This window comes from Canis lupus, chromosome 25 (genome assembly GCF_048164855.1).
Source record: "Canis lupus baileyi chromosome 25, mCanLup2.hap1, whole genome shotgun sequence".
In the NCBI taxonomy this organism is placed as follows: Eukaryota; Metazoa; Chordata; class Mammalia; order Carnivora; family Canidae; genus Canis; species Canis lupus.
Genome location: NC_132862.1, coordinates 14,987,406 through 15,005,497, shown reverse-complemented (window position 1 = coordinate 15,005,497; position 18,092 = coordinate 14,987,406). Strand labels below are relative to the sequence as shown.

Genomic DNA, 18,092 nt, shown 5'->3' with positions numbered 1-18,092 from the left:
CAGGTTTTTGTCTGGGCCTCTCTATTCTGTTCTATTGGTATATACGCTTATTTTCTTAAAGACTTTATTTATTTATTCATGAAACATACAGAGAGAGAGAGAGAGAGAAAGAGGCAGAGTTATAGGCAGAGAGAAGTAGGCTCCCTTCAGAGAGCCCAGTGTGGGACTTGATCCCAGGACCCCAGGATCACGACCTGAGCCAAAGGCTGGTGCTCAACCGCTGAGCCACCCAGGCATCCGTATATGTTCCCATTATTTTATATCAGTACCTTGCTGTTTTAATTGCATCTTTGTAGTATATTTAAAACTCAGACAGTGTGATGCCTCCAGCTTTGTTCTTTTTGCTCTAATTATTACTATGTCCTTCCTTCTGCTAACCTGTGCTTTTTCTTCTTTTAGTTCCTTGAGATATAATAAGTTATGCCATTTAAGATTTTTCTCCTTTATTAACATGTGGTGTTTATCATTATAGACTTGCCTCTTAATAGTGTCTTTGTGGTATTCCATAAATTTTGATATATTGTGTTTTCATTTATCTCAAGATATTTCCCAACTCCTTTTTGATTTTTTTCTTTGACTCAGTGAATATTCGAGAGATTGTTGATTTCCACTCATTGTGACTTTTTCTGATTTCTTTTTTTTCCTACTGTGTTCAGAAGAGAGACTTGGAATGATTTTAATCATTAAATTTATTAAGACTAGACTTGTGTCCTATAATGTAATCTATCCTAGGGAATGTTTCATTAGTACTTGAAAATAATATGCATCCTGGGGCTACTGAGTGAAATATTCTGTATGTCTGTTAGGTCCATTTGGTCTAGTGTGGTGCTCAAGTTTGCTCTTTCTTTATTGATATGGATGGCCTATCTATTATTAGAAGCGGGGTACCAAAGTTTTCTAATATTATTGTATTACACTATTTGTTCCTCAGATATGTCAACTTTTGCTTTATATATTTAGGTGCTTTGATATTGGGCACATACACATTTATAATGATTATATCTTCCTGTTGAATTGACACTTTTTAAGAAAAACTTAATTCTTAATAAAAGTTCAATTTGGGATCTCTGGGTGGCGCAGCGGTTTGGCACCTGCCTTTGGCCCAGGGCGCGATCCTGGAGACCCGGGATCAAATCCCACATCGGGCTCCGGGTGCATGGAGCCTGCTTCTCCCTCTGCCTGTGTCTCTGCCTCTCTCTCTCTCTCTGTGACTATCATAAATAAATAAAAATTTTTTTTAAAAAGTTCAATTTAAGACATACAACATAATGATTCGATATATATAGTGAAATGATTATTACAGTCAAGCTAATTAACATATCATATCATCTCCTTACATAGTTCCCATATTATTTTGTTAGCAAATTTCCAGTATTCAATATGGTATTTAACTATAGTAATCACATAACATATTAGAAATCTAGACTTAATTTGTCCTGCACAATGCAACTTTGTACCCTTTGACCAATATCTCCCTATTTACTCTGCCTCCCCTCCCTTGGTAACCACCACCCTATTCTCTGCTTCTGTGTATTGGCTTCTTAAAATTCCACATATAAGTGAGATCATTAAGTTTTTTCTTTCTTTCTGTGTCTAGTTCATCCATTTTGTTACAAATGGTAGACTCTCCTTTTTAAAGGCTGAATAATACTTCATACATATGAAAGTTTCTCCCACTATCAGGAAACAGAGTATTCTTATGAAAGCCCCCATAAGCAGAAATGGTATAAAATGAAAAAGCAATTACCATTAATTTATATGGAAAGCTTTTTGAGTATTCCCAGACCTAAAAAATAACCTATCCTATCTTGGGCTTTTCTGATACCTTAGGAGACATCTTGCTAACAGATGCACAGTGGAGATAAAGCACAGATGCTCACAGACAGAGTTCAAAGCTAAGGCACCTTGACACTTAGATGCTGAATGTAGTTCCTAAGGAAAGAGCTTAGTGACATGACTCTTGCTGCTTGTGATTCAGGCTACTTTTATAACAGCTTGTTGTAAAACAAACACTGAAATCTATAAAAGCAAAAAATCTTTGGATTTCTTTTGGTTAGTGAAAACAGATCCTAATGTAAGTGTAATGTGAACTTTTGAAAGTGAAGTATACCTGTACATATCAATCAATATATCATATAAATTGACCCTTTTATTATGTAATAACTTTGTCTCTTGTGTCAGTTTTTATTTAAAGTCTATCTTCTCTGGTATAATCATAGACACCCCTGCCTGCTCTATTTTGGTTATCATGTGCATGGAATATATCTTTTTTCATCCCGTCATTTTTGGTCTATGTATGTCCTTAAACCTAAGCCGAGTCTCTTGCAGACAACATATAGTTTGGTCTTGTTTTTTTAAGCCATTCAGCCATTCCGTGTCTTTTGACTGCTGAGCTTAATACATTTACTTTTTGGTTTTCTTTTGATTCACCAGAAAGTATACCTAAGAGAAGGGGAGAATATATTCATCCCACCAAAAGAGTTGGGAATAGAATCTGAAGCAGATATGGAAAACTTGGAATTTCTCTGAAGTTTACTGTTTTACCTTAAAAATTCATAGGAACTTTTTATTTTATATTATAAAAAATATGTGCTTTTATTTTATTTTATAAAAAATATGTGCTTGTGTTAATGCTATATGTTTCTTAACTTTGAATGCTACAGAAAGAAATATGAATTTAATGTGTGGCTCTCACAACCTCTAGATACACTAATTTAAAAATAAATTTCACTTTAGTCTTTATCATCATAAGCACCATGAATTAATCTTTTAAAACTTTTCATGATTTTTATGGGATTTTTGCAGTATTTATTGGCATATTGTTGCACTTTGCACATAAATCTAAGTATCAAACAAAATAATATTTTCTGCTACCATTTCTTCTCATTTAGTCTATTTTGATGTATTATATATCTGTAATAAGATAATTAAAATGCTACAGAAATGTGTCAAGTAGAAAGTAGAAGCTGATCACATCTCAATCTGTCTTCCAGGAGGTAACACTGATATATAGCCTTATGATTCAAATTATGTTTTAAATGTATTAAAGAAGCTTGCTGCTTAAAGGAACCTGATGATGAATTCTTTTGTAAATTGCATAATTAAAAGCCTTATCATTAAAAGCCTGCTAAATGTCTTTGTTCAAATATAGGCAATCTATAATTTATATTTTAATATTACTATGGTAAATCTGAGAGAGAGGTTAATTTTGTCAGAGTTTTGGAATTCAAACGCATTCCTCTAGAGTCTTTGTCAAGCAACTTTATCGGATTGTGTTTATAAAATTCATAAATGGTTGGCTCAGATTTGTGGAATATTCTCTTAGCTTATTATTAGTTCATAGGAATTGGGAGCACAACACAAGATAAGAAACCGACTCAGAAATGTTGTATTTAAGTAGTTTAATTTTGATATACACAATGAATTAAATCTTAATACTAAATAAAGGGATACATCTAAATTATTCCAACACAAAGTAACACAGTAATTTTTATGTTATTAAGTTGTTACCCAAACTATTTTTGGCAGTATAATGAAGTGACCCACCATGTCCACAATCATATGTAGTTTTGTTGCACTTTCTCATTTATGTATGTTTACCTCTGGAACTGAGATAAAAGGGTTTAAGTATGTAAGGCATCATAACATAGGTACTTGGAAAAAGATTATTCTGTTTGGAATTTCAGCTCCACCACAAATGGCCACTCTTACATATCCATTTTGTCATCAGCAAAATAGAAATAATAACACTATACTGACACCTCTTAGAGTTGTTGCGAAGATTTAAAGAAATTAGCACTGAACACATTGCCTGAGATACATTATGGGCTCAAAAATGAAACTTAATTTTAGTTGGTTATCTGGATCTAGATTTAGATACAAAAATCTAGTCAATAGTTAGAAATGGATAGATCCCTCTTAAAAACTGAAATGTGACAGCCCCAAAACAAGCAATTGGTTAGGCATAAGAAACAAATGACTCGTAGTTAGGAAAAAATACATTATTAAGTCAACTGAAGAAAATAGTAAAATTTTCACAATAGCCTGAAAAGATAATCGATATTTTCATTGTTATATTAGATTATTTTGAAAGAATAAGCTGGTAAAATATACCAACAAAATATATTTCAAATATCTTGAAGTTATTGAGGTAGAATTCTAGGTGAAGAGAAACCTTTGAAAAAATGATCTAAACAGGAATGTAAACATAGTAATTGCCATATCTGAGAGGGCATTGAGTTAGTAAGGGGATAGATAAGTAAACCCCACTTTATTATTACCACATGTCTATAAACACATGATTTCCTTAACATGTTTCTTCTTTAACTACTAAGGAGATTTAAACATAATGTTATAGACTTTAGGTCTCTTAATAAATTCATATATGGAAAGGATTTCTCTGATTTTAAATTTGTTTTAAATGTACAACCTAATGGTAATGCATATCTTTTGGTAGGTACGATAGTCTCATGTGTCAACTTGGTTCAGCTATGGCAGCAGGTTATTTAGTCAAATACTAATTAAGGTATTCCTGTGAAGGTATTTTGTTTTTGTTTGTTTAAGATTTTATTTATTTGAGAGAGGGCACAAGCAGGGTGCAGGGCAGATGGATAAGCAGACTCCCCGCTGAGTAGGGAGCCTGATGCCAGGCTCGATCCTGCGACTCTGGGATCATGGCCTGAGCTGAAGGCAGACACTTAATTGACTGAGTCACCCAGGTGCCTCTTGTGAAGGTATTTTGAAGATATAGTTAATATCTACAAGTGGATGACTTTAAATAAATGGGATTATCCTCAAAAATTTGGGTGGGCCTCATTCCAATCAGTTGAAGGCCTTTACCAATTGGTTTCCAAAGAAAAAGGAATTCTGACTTAAGACTGCAAGGATATAATATCCTGCCTGAGTTTCCATCCTATCAGATTGCCCTAAAAATTTATGATTTGCCAGTGCCTGCCACTGCATGAGCCAATTCTTTAAAATAAATTTATCTATACATCTATATTTATCTATCATTAGTTATGTTTCTCCTGAGGACCCTGATTGATACAGTAGGTATCAATCACAATCACATTTTCTACAGGCCACTAAAATTGACTAAGCATTACCATTAATAGTTTCTTTAGTTTCTATTATAAACTTATTTTATTATATTTGTGAGAGAGAGAGAAAGAGAGAGAGAGAAGGAGAGAGAGAGAGAAAGCATGCAAGTGGGATGCAGAAACAGAGAATGAAAATTGTAAGCAGGCCTCATGTTGTCATGGGGTTCGATCTAAAGACCCTGAGATCATTTATCATTTTTCTTGTATCTTTTTATAAAAGACATCAGTGGGTAGTGGGAGAGGAGGTGGGCGGGTGGATGGGGTGACTGGGTGATGGGCACTGAGGGGGGGCACTTGACGAGATGAGCACTGGGTGTTATATCTTGGCAAATCAAACTCCAATAAAAAAATATACAAAAAAAAGACATCAGTACTCTCTACGGTAGTGTGTGAAAGAGAATGAGAGTCAACTATAATTTATTTTGTGATAATATTATTTTTTAATACTGCTTTGACAACCACCAAAAAAACTAGGAAATAGAGTACAGATAATGCTAATCATATAGGCTAATATAATTAGCTAGGATATGTTTTTCAAATTACAGGTAATGACCCATTAGTGGATTCTAAAATCAATTTTGTGGGTCAAGACACAAAAGAATAACACAAAAGAACAGGACATCATAGACATAAAGAGGAAATATAAGAAAAGGATAGGTATTATTTCATAAATAATCCTTTTTTTTTTTTTTAAGTTGTGTGTTTTCTGGGTTGGGACATGAAATTCATAAGTTAAAACAGACCGTGGATGAAAATGTTTCAAAAGCCTAAGTTAAAGGGTCACACTCAGAATGGTCATCAATGTATCACTGTCAACCTGAGTTGGACTTCCACAGGAGTGTTCTACTGGGGTCAGCCCTGGGTACAGGGGTATTTTAGTATCTTGTCTATGTCCCAGATAATGGAAAGTAGAACACATTTAAGTTACTCATGATGTCCAGTACAAAGATGATACAGTACCAGAACCTTTAAAAAGAGAATTGAGATTTCTTATCACTTTACGCAGTGATCAACTTATCCCAATGCAACATATTTTCATGTTCTGACTATATACTGGGAAGGATACAAAAGCTACACATTTTTTAATTTTCTAAAAATAAGGCAATGCTTCATAGGATCTGCAACTGGGTCAAACATTTTAAGGATTTTGAAAGTGGTGTCTAATTTACTTATTTATACACTCACGAAAAAAATAAGTAAATGTGTATAGATTTTTACATTTAGAAACTTTTTCCAGAACATGTAATTGGAATCATAAGCAATTATATTCTGATCTCAATACTATGTACTATATACAGGTAGCGCTCTGGGAATTTTTAAAATTAGCTATTATATTAATCTCAGAGAGGTTAAAATAATGTGTCCTATATATTACTCAAAGGCTTTAGTTGTCTTCATGTTCTCTTATTACTTCTATGTTACTATGGAATGTGATTTTAGACTGAATGATTTACATTGTTGAGATCATAATTTTTTTTTTTTTTTTTTTTTTTTTGAGTCTTGAGATCATAATTGATCATGTTATTGTTCTCGTGGCTGTCTTTTCAAAGACTAAAACACTTTTCTTGATTGAACAAATACAGGTCCTGATTGAGACTTTGATGTAAAGTTCTTAGCAATGTATTATGATAGCTCAATGGAGACTCTTTCCATTGTATCTTTTTCCTCACTTTCTTTGAGGTATGTTAGAAGAAAACATCTTTCATTTGTGGAATCATGGTAACTAATATTATAATTTCACTGCAGTCTAGTATACTAGAATAAATTTCTTGTCTACTTCCACTTACCTTGCTACATGATTAATTACAGGAGCAAAGTTCGTTGGCCCATACAGTTGTACAGATTTCAGACTCCTATAATAAGCCTCCATGACCCCCTCAATGCCATCACAGTAGGGGTTTTGAGGGTTCCCATTCTGTGGAATTTATAGGCAAAAAGGAGTAGAAATTAGTAGTGTCTGTACAGATCAATTGGAAAAGAAGAAAGATAGGTTGACACTCAAAGATATTTTAGAATAACAATCATTTATATAAGAGCAAAAATAACACATTAAGTAGTCAACAATAGTTTACAATATTATTGAATAAATTGTGATATGATGAATCTAATATATAAGCATTAAAACTGATACTCTTCAAAAGAACCATAGGATATTCTAAATAATCTTGAGAAGCTGAATATCGTAACATTCTATAATTAATGTCTTCATTATATACATGTCTGTGTATTTGTAGAGATGAATATATAAAAATCCTGAGAAGTAAATAAAATATTAACAGTGGATAACTCGGGGTGATTACATATAATTGGTTACTTTTATTTCATTCTTTAAACTATTCAATATTTCCCAAGTTTTCTGCAGTGACATCTATTAAAATCAAGAAAAAAAATCGCTATCCATTCAGTTTAACCTTATAGAAAGAAAAATACAAAATATCTGCCACATGTGCATTTTTAGGTCACAATTGATAACCTCAAGGAGAGAAGGGTTCTTGGGGAATGTAATTTGGTGTGGAAAATATCAAGAAAAGTTAAAAGGAAAAGAATCAAAGAAACATTCATGTTGTTCAAGGGAAACAGAGCTTGTCACCACGTTCTCATTCTGAAAATGGCACCTAGAAGGCACTTCATACCTAGAGACCTAGACTAGCTTTTTCATACCTTAAATGCTTTGCTATTATTAGGTTTAATTCTCCTAGTCTAGATTTTGCAAATAACATAAATAAGGCAAATAACACAAATATTAGTTATCTATTGCTCTTGTAGCAGATTATCCCAAAAGTTAGTGGATTAAAACAAGGACTATTATTGCAAACATTTTTTGGGTGTCAGCAGCAGCTTAGCAGGTGGTTCTCACTTAGCATTTCTCATGGGTTGGCAATCAATATGTCAACCTGTGCATCTCCGAGCTTGACCAGAGCTGCAGGATCTGCTTCCAGGAAGGCTCACTTATATGGCTGCTGGCAGGAGGTCAACATGGTCTCTCTATAGGGCTGCTTAGTGTTCTTACAACATAGCAGCTAACTTCCTTAGAATGATTAATCCAAGAAAAACAGCAAAAAGGAAGCCCCAAAACCTTTTATAAGCTAGTCTCAAAAGATGCATACCAATACTTCTACTTCAATCTATTTGCTAGAAATGTATCACTAAGTATAGCCCATGCTCAAGGGAAAGGGAATTAGACTCCATCTCTGAAAGTAAGTAAAAAAAAAAAAAAAAAAAGATATATTTAAAACACTAGAGGCAATATTTACATTTAAACATAGCTAACAATAATTTCAGCATACATATTTTTATCTGAACAATCACAAGTGACTGTAGTTGGTAACTAAAATTTGTTGAATTCTATACACCAAGCTTAACATTAAAATATTTACATATTTAGGTAGTTTTTTTTATAGCAACCCTAAAAAGAGTAGATAAAATATTGTCATTTTCCTCACTTTATAAATGAAAAAAACTAAGGCACAGAGAGTTTAGTATGCCCCCAAATTACACAAAACAAATGAGAGGGCCAGTATTTGAACCTACACAGTTTACTTTCAGAGACCAATCACTTAAACACCACCATGCCACCATGTTTTAAAATACTAAGCATTTTGAAAGACAGGAGATCTTAGGAAACTAGGACAGATGTTATCAACTACCTCAGTTTTGTCATTTGGGAGAGAGGGATATATACCAACTTTTTCCTTTTAATTTTGTATTTTCTTCATAATTTTTAATTAATTGACCATCATGTAAATTTTGAAAAACATAAAAATAATAAAAGACCTCTTATAATTTATAATAATAAAGACCTCTTTATAGTTTTATATTATAAAATTGGTTACATAAATTGATGAAATTATAAGTTTAATATTTTGTGCAAAGTAGTTAATGATTGCTTTTGATATTAATCTGAGCTGACCTAACTAACCTTCCTTTAAATAAAATTTTACAGTATTCTTTTCCCTTGATAAGATATGAAGCTAATTAAAATTAAAACTCATTATTGATATTGAACATATAAAAATGCATTCTATATCTGCCTTAGAGAAAGAAATATAAACCAGGATGGTTCTGAGCTACTTTCTCATCATCATTTTAACATTTTAATTAAGGGTTTATATTTCTAGAAAATAATACATTTTCTCTCTTCCTGTGGAACTGAAATTACAACCAAGTCACCATCTTTCTCACCATTTCATTTCTCTGTTGAAAGATAATCATTGGATGTCCTATTCATCATTATGGAATATTTAAAGCACTGATTTCTGCATTAATCCTAATTCTGTAATAAATTGCTCTAAGAATTCCTCATATGCTTTGGATGACAAGAATACTTAGGACACAAAATTATACATTCTTTTTTATATATACTTTGTATTATATCAGGATTATTTAAAATAATTTACAGCTATTAAAACGACATTTTCCTCTTAATGACAAAGTTGTAATGAGTTATAAAAAGACTTTTAAAACCTGTTTAAAAACTCATTTCACAAAATAATTATGTGTGTTAGTTACTAATTACTAACAAGCAATTAGATTTTACTTGTTAAAACAAATTAAAATAAGCATATGTGTAGATCTAGCACAAAAGAAAAGCACAGGATATTTTTGAATATAAGTGCATTCAATTTTGTTGTTTATTAATGAAGAGTGCAGTGGATGCCCTATTTTATATTTCCATTTTAATTAACTACCTTTCCCATTTATAAAATAATGAATGTTAATTTGTAGAATGAGTAGAACATAAAGAACAGAATTCAAAATGAGCACTAATCCCACCACGCAGACTTAAGTGGGGAGGGATGTCCGGCTCTCATCCGTTTTTCCCTCCATTTGGCTCCCTGAAGCATTGTATTGAGGATTTAGATTCAGTTCCAAGACAGAAGGCCATGTAGTCTCTTGCTGCCTAGAGCCTAGGACATTTTTCAGCAAGGCTAACAAGCTGACAAATGCTGAAGAAAAGCTCTAAGGAGTTGTTGCTTTACTCTTTGAAATGTATCCATTGCTGCCCAGTGATTACTTATGTGGGGAAGATCGACAAGAAGTCTCCTTTTTATTCAATAAACATCTGTTGAGCTTCAATTTTATGCATACAGTGTTAAGACCCTAGGCTGTTAAATTGTTAGCATCTAGATGGAAGAAAAGACAGACATATAAATATTAAATTGTGCAGATTTCTATAAATGTCAAAATAAGGGAAAAGTAGGCCAGCACTTTTATAGCTCTAGTGAGAAATCACTTGGACAGATGTAAGCATTTCAAGATTGATCATTGCAGGAGCCTTTCTTTAAAGGGTCACTGGCCATATGACCATTACAAATACTTCCTCTAAAGGTCTACACTATTATATTTTGTTGTAACAACTTAAGGAGTCATCAGAATCATAACAGGAGGAGAGTAATGATTCCCTTTTACAACCTTTGTGCTAACACGGTGGTACTAGGACATTCTTCCTTTCCTTTCCTATTCCCTGTTCTTTTTCCACTATGGAATATATGTATATTCTTATTCATATTTATATGAAGACTGGGGTTTATCTGAGACCTTTTGATTAACAGCAAAGAAAACATTAAAAATTACATTTTTCTGCTAGCCATAAACTCATCCACTAGGGATTATTTAATTTTTAGAAGGCCTTCCTTGATATCTGAAAGATTATTTGAACTTGGTATGATAAAATTTATGAAAATGAATCATAAATTACCATGAAAATATGAGGGCTTAGGATTACAGACTATACTAATTGCCAGATTGACATGGGACTGGTTTTCCTATTTGCCATTTCAGCACCTATAGATATATATTGCAGTTATTTAGGATGAGGTTAACAGAACACTGTACCAAAAAGTCAAATCAAATACTAATACTGAAGGCCTACTTAATTCTGCCTTTATTTACCCAAGAAAATAAAAGTGGTTTGAAAAAAATTAATTGATCAGTGATGTTAAAGTTCACTCATTAGCATCATCATGGTTGTCTCCATCTTCAATTTGGGAGACTATTCTTCATAACCTAAAAGAGGTATGATCTCTATCCTTTAAGTATTTGAACTGGGTTCAAAGAACTTTTTAAGATGCAAATAATAAAAAAAAGTCCTTCCTTAACAATAGCATTATTTGCATAGGTTTTGTTATAAGGAATGAATTTAGAGGTAGGAAATGCAGAAAAAGAGAGGATTAGAAAGATAAAAGGAAAAAAAATCATAAGCAAGGGTGAGAAGTATATGGCAGGAAAAATTAATAAACCTCATTTAGTTTAACATAATTATTCATTTTCTTAAGCTTTAAAATAGCTCATGACCTTTTTCCTGAGGCACTTAAGGCTTAGCGTCACACGAGTGATTTTCATGGTTTTATAAGTTTCTGGGAGATTTTAATTCTCTAAGACACAACAAAATCCCAATAGTCATTTATATATGATGCTGGGAATGTGGCATGCGGGCTAATTCATGGAAGAAAGAATTAAAGCCTCCAGCAACCTTTTCGGCAATTGCGTGGGCAATGGAACAGAAAAGCAAGAAAAGATATAGAAATAAAAACGTGAAAATACTGCTTTAAAAGATAATTAAGGAAGTTTAAATTTAATCATATAAAAGCTCTGGATGTATGTGTGTGTGTATATCATGATCAATATCCTACTATGGTGTTAATAAAGCACATATCCCAGAGGTAGGATTGATTGTAGGTACTGTTATAAAATGTGCTTTAGTAGCAGTTAAAGAGCATGTATTCTAAAACAAGATGGATCTGGGTTCAAGTTCTGTCCTCTGGAACCTGGTTAATTCCTGTTACTCTGAGCTGAATTATACAACACTTGGGCACTATTTCACTATATTATTCATTCGATAGGAGTAGCACTTGCAAGAGTAGTACTATGTGATAGTCATGATATACCTATCACATAGAAATCTTATGAAAATTATGTAAGAAAATTATTGTAAAGCATTTGGCTTGATATTTAGTAATTACTCAATAAATAGTAGTTTATTATTTTTGTCTACTTTGCTTGAGAACTTAAAAAAAATCTCTATGATTATGCATTGCTTTTGTAACAAGAATAAAAACAAAGTCCTACAAAAACAATGGGGATGGAAGAGGTTACTTCTGAAATGTATAGAGGGTAGGAAGGCACTTCTATAGGAAAAGCTAAAACTTTTCAAAATGATAGCCAACCATTCCTATATTGATTTTCTCATTATTTTATCACAAAGTGCAGTGAGAGTAAGGCTGATTGGATCTATAAGCATTATCTGTGTGCAGTTTATTTTGAAGGTAGAGTGCAGTACATTGCTTCTCTAAAAATCACACAATATGGGCTAGATCTATGTAGAGTAAATATTAACTAGATAAATATTTATTCCAGTCATATCTACTCCATTATATTGAAATCATAATTAGCTATAGCTGTAATCATTGCTTCACATTAAAAAAAATTTTAAAGATTTTTTATTTATTTATTAGAGACAGAGAGAGAAAGAGAGAGAAAGAGAGAGAGAGAGAAACACAGGCAGAGGGAGAAGCAGGCTCCATGCAGGGAGCCCGACACGGGACTTGATCCCGGGTCTCCAGGGTCAGGCCCAAAGGCTGCGCTAAACCTCTGAGCCACCAGGGCTGCCCCACATTTAAAAATTTAATTCTAGCCATAACTATTCCTTTAAATTTGAAAAGAAATGCCATTTTATTAGATGGTAGATTAAGATAGCCACATATTCTTTGAGATAGCCTCCCACTGAGAGATGATGGTTGTTTGAAAACTGGACTGGCTTTAGTGACTTGCTTGGCCACATCTAAAAGGAGATACATTTTAGATATACTTTTTACTAATATTTTTAACTGTCTTTTTTCCCATAACACCTCACTCCTAAATTAATCATTTAGCAAAATTAAGCTGAGTTTACAGTCACAAAAGATTGCTACGTGATTGACTAAAGCGTAAGTGGTGAATCAATATTAAAAGATCCAACATATTATTTTCTTCAAAAGATCAAATCCTTGTGACGTATTCTTACCAAAGCAAATTCATGAGATATCCTTCCATCCGGAGGCAGTTTTGCACCAAAACCTAGAGCTGGGAACATTTTATCACTGTCATAATCTTGAACGATTTCTCCCACTGCTTTCAGTGCCATTCCATAGGCATTCAGTTGGTAAGGATTCATGTAATGGAGAGATGTGGGCTGGGCGGGGTTGCCTGATGACAGAAAAAATATTTCAATCATGACTGATCAGGCCAAAGATGTCATTTTTTTGGACATTTTTCTTGATGCCTATTTTGAAATGAAATACTTAAAATTATGTTTTCTGCCTACAACCATACTGTGTCAAATAATTTCTTTTTGGACGGATATTAACATAAAAATATTCATTACATTATATCAGACATGTGGAAGGTTTTCCAAAGATATGCCAAAGCATATGCAGATTTTTTTCAGAAATTATTCCTCATTGTCAATGCTACAGGCTACTCTTGAATCTCAGTTGCAGAAGAAGTATTAAAGTACTTTTGTTAAACTGATTTTATAGTCATCTTTATTTTTAAAAAAAAATCATGTACCTTTAGCTGAACCCTCATGCCTATAATTAGAGGACCATGAAGCCTTCTAAAGTTCTATTACAAACATAAATTGAATATTTGAAAAATATCTCAATTTAATCACTTTAAAGAGGAAAGCATAGGGATTTTAAAATTCAAGCCAATTAAATATCTCTCTCTGAAAAATGATTTGGAGTTTCTAACTAGACATTAAATGAGGAGCCAGAAGGCTCAAAGTCCAGTCTTGCAATTTTCAAGACAATACCTATAAAATGTCTGCAATAAATCCTACCCCAGTGTTTACTGGAAGGACAAAAGGAGATTATGTGTGTGAAAGTGATTAAAAATAATAAAGCACCATAGAAATAGAAGGTTTAACTGCTACTGTTATTACTGTCTGGGTCAGCCACAAGGTTCTGAAATTTCAATATACTAATGTAGGATGTTGCATTTCAATAAGAGATGAATTTGAAAGAGAAAGTAATATAAGTTCTACCACTCAAACATATTGAGATTCACATTGAGTTGCCCTAATTACCAGCACAAAGGCTGCTTGAAAGTCCATTTAGTCTCTTAAGTGAAAATAGAAAGTTAAATGAGACTTGTAATAGCACATAAAGCTCAATTCTACATTAAAACATTGCCAGAAGGAGGAAAGCCTTAGGGCACAGTCCTTTTCTGATAAAAAAATAATAATAATAAGCGCTTGAGATCCAGAGAGAAACAAAATTAAGGAGTGATCTCCCCTTGGTTTATAATACATATAATTATACACAGAACATTTCTGGTCTAAAAATAATACATTGCATAAATACATTTATATTTCCAAAGGGTTACTGGCATTCAAGGGCTGGTTCTACATGATGAAATTTCTGAAAAAGGATCTCCTGACAAAGTGGCCTTAACATTCATTCCCTTCAATTTGACTAAACTTTGGAAAGGATTCTTCATAACTATAGGTTCCTGACCGTCCTTTTCTTAGAGCATTTGCTTTAGAAAACTTGCAATTGTAAATTCTGGCTCTATACCTTTGAGATATAAATCTTCTACAACCCAGGACTATCTTTCTCCAGGACCTGGAGCCATCCCGTTGAAATGTAATCATGTAGAAAGATAGTACTCCTACCCCCAGTCTCTTTGTAAAGGTGAGAGCCTAACTTTAATAAATTCTAATTAGCAAACAGACTGATGTCTCTTCTAATGTCCCTCATTACTTTTCCACTAGATCAAGGCAACACTTCAAACCCCTCCCACCTTTTGTTTTGGAGGCATGGAGTTCAAATTTTCCCTTACATCCCAGTAACCTTGACCTCTATGGCAACAGTCCTAAATAAAGTCTTCCTCATCTGTTTAAATTATCTGGTGCAATTTTTCAAAGACACCTTCTTCTGTAGTCAGAATTTTGTACTTGATCAAAAGCCACTGGAGCCACAGTGGAGTAATATCATTACTGAGTGGTCATTTAACATAACTCTCAAATATAATAAGAATTGTTACCCAATGGCTGATGGCAACTACTAGGTCTATTTTATTAAGATAACTGTAACTTAAAATTAAAATACAAATATCACTCATACTCCAGCATGTCTAAACATCTTCGCCTATCCTGAATAGCAGGGCTGGATCCCACCCATGCAAAGATCTGCCTGTCTCTTTCCAGCATCTTCATCAGACTATCTCTTCTTTGTATTACTAAAGATATGTTCTTTCCTATTTTTACCTCTCAAGTTGCCACCCTGTCCTAGAAGTCACTTGACTCCACTCCAGCTTATGTTTTATTTGCACCAGACAGCCTTCCTTGCTTATTCCAACCCTTATTGTCTTTCCTCTTCTACCTCTAGGACTCTTGTGTTCGGCACCACAAAATTTGGCAATTAAACATTTCCTACATTGACTGCCCATTCCTTGAATCTGGGCCCATGTTTGTGCCACCTCTGTATCTGCATCAATGCATATGAAGAATGAGCTTGTGGTAAGTTGATAACACTGGGATCCAACTAATATCCATGATAATTATAATAGCATGGAATCTAACATGCATTGAATATCTTACTTCATATTTTTTTAACCTTTCAACAAGTCTATGACATAGGTACTTTTTTATTATATCCATTTTTCAGGTTAAATAACTTGCCCCGAATCACACAGTAAAAGTTGATAAAATAGAATGTTAATCTAGGCAGTCAGATTCCATAGTCCTTATTCATAGCTAGTACTTTATACTTAAGGATTTTGTAATATTTTAAACACTGGATACTATCAAACAAACATATCTGATTTTGTTTTAGAGGTACATTGTGCCTTTAAAAAAAATCACACTTGACTACACTCTTTTTAAAAAATGCTTTATTGAGGTATAATTCACATAACTTACAATTCAACCATTTAAAATGTACAATTCAGTGATTTTTAATATATTGACAGATAAGTACAACGGTCACCCCAATTGACAACATTTTTATCACCTCAAAAAGAAAACTTGTGCCTATTCACTATCACTCCCTTATCACTCAATCCAGCTGAGCTCTAAGAAATGATGAATCTTTGTCTCTACTAATTTGCTTCTTCTGGAAATTACATATACATGGATTCACATAATATGTGGCCTTCTGTGACTAGCCTCTCTCACTTAGCATAACGATTTCAAGGTTCATTTAGGTCATAGCACATATCAGTACTTCATATTTGCTGAATAGTATTCTCCTGTATGAATATATCACATTTAAAAATCCATTTATTGATGAATATTTGGACTGTTTCCACATAATGGCTATTACACTGCTATAGTCTTTTCTGTATAAGTTTTTGCATAGACATATGTTTCCATCTTTCTTGTTTATACATCTAGGGGTGGAATTGCTGGGCCCTATGGTTACTCTATGTTTAACAACTTGAAGAACTGCCAATGTATTCTCTCAGATGACTATACCATTTTACATTCTCACATTCAGTGCATGAGCCTTCCAATTTCTCCACATCCTCACCAACACATGTTATCTTTGGATTATAGCCATTCTAGTGGGTGTGACATAGTATTGTTATGGTTTCAATTTGCATTTCCTGATGTCTAAGTTTGCCAAATATCTTTTCCTTTGCTTATTGAGTGATCATTTGTACATCTTCTGTGGAAAAATGTCTATTCAGATCCTTTACCCATTTTTAAAATGAGGTTATTGGTCTTTATATTGAATTATTAGAGTTTATACATTCTAGGATACAAGTTCTCTATGAGATATATGATTTGCTAATATTTTCTCATATTCTGAGGTTTGTCTTTTCACTTAGTTAACAGTGTTCTGTGAAGCATAAAAATGTTTTGACTGATAGTTTAATTAATTAATTAATTAATTTTTGCTTATGTTCTAGTGTCATATTTAACAATCAATGCCAAATTCAAGGTCATGAGTTGTATCCCTATGTTTCCATCTAATAGTTTATAATTTTAGTCCTCATATAGGTCTTTGATCTATTTTGCATGAATTTTGTTTTTGATATGTGGAAAAGGTCCAATTTCAGTCATTTGTAGGTGGCTATCCTGTCATCCCAGCATTATTTGCTGAAAAAGCTATTATTTCCCTACTGAATTGTCTTGGTACCCTTCGTAAATCAGTTAACTTTAGTCTCTGGAATCTCTATTCTAGTTCATGGATCTATACATCTATCTTTACACCAGCACTATACTTTCGTGGTTACTGTTGCTTTGTAGTAAGTTTCCAAAATGGGAAATATGAATATTCTCACTTTGTTCTCTGTTTTCAAGTCTGCTTTGGCTCTTCTGGGTCCCTTAAAATTCCATATGAGTTCCTGGGTCATCATTTATGCAAAAGAGGTCTTTCAGGTTTTGAATGAGATTGCATTGATCCTGTTCACTGCTTTGAAAAATGTTCTTCTCTCAACAGCTGAATTTTCTAATCCATGAAAATGGCATATTTTTCCACTTACTTAGGACTTTCATTTCTTTCAAGATTTTTTTCAGAATATAGTTTTTGAGTGTGAATTTTGTACTTACTTTGTTAAGCTTATTCCTATGTATTATATTCCTCTTGATACTACTGTAAATGGAATTTTCTTAACTTCACTTTCAGATTGTTAACTAGAACTATATAGAAAAAGACCTGATTTTTATATATTGATATTTTATCCTTCAATCTTGCTATGCTTATTTATTAGTTTTAATAGATTTTTAGTGAATTCATTTGGATTTTTTACATATAAGATTATGTTATCTGCAAATAGAAATCATTTTAACTCTTCCTTTCCAATCTGGATATTTTTTCTTTTTCTTGACTAATTGCTATAATGACAACTGCCAGTACAACGTTGAATAGAAGCAGCAAAAGCAGACATCCTTGCCCTAGTTCTCATTTTAGGGGGAATGCATTAAGCTATTTTAGGTATGAGTTTTTCATATTTTCCCTTCATAAGGTTAATAAGTCAACTTCTATTCCTAGTTTGCTAAGTGTTTTT

At 33.0% G+C, this 18,092-nt stretch overlaps 1 protein-coding gene across 4 annotated transcripts in view; it reads right to left on the bottom strand.

Moving 5' to 3' along the window:
* Window positions 1-18,092, bottom strand: part of CPNE8 (copine 8) — a 316,677-nt gene that overhangs the window by 122,111 nt on the left and 176,474 nt on the right. For all 4 annotated transcript variants that reach the window (XM_072798389.1, XM_072798390.1, XM_072798388.1 and 1 more), the window contains 2 exons: window positions 13,102-13,283; window positions 6,887-7,014 (listed from right to left, as the gene is read on the bottom strand). In XM_072798389.1, coding sequence (XP_072654490.1) covers window positions 6,887-7,014; window positions 13,102-13,283 — 310 coding nt within the window. The remainder of the gene's footprint in view (window positions 1-6,886; window positions 7,015-13,101; window positions 13,284-18,092) is intronic.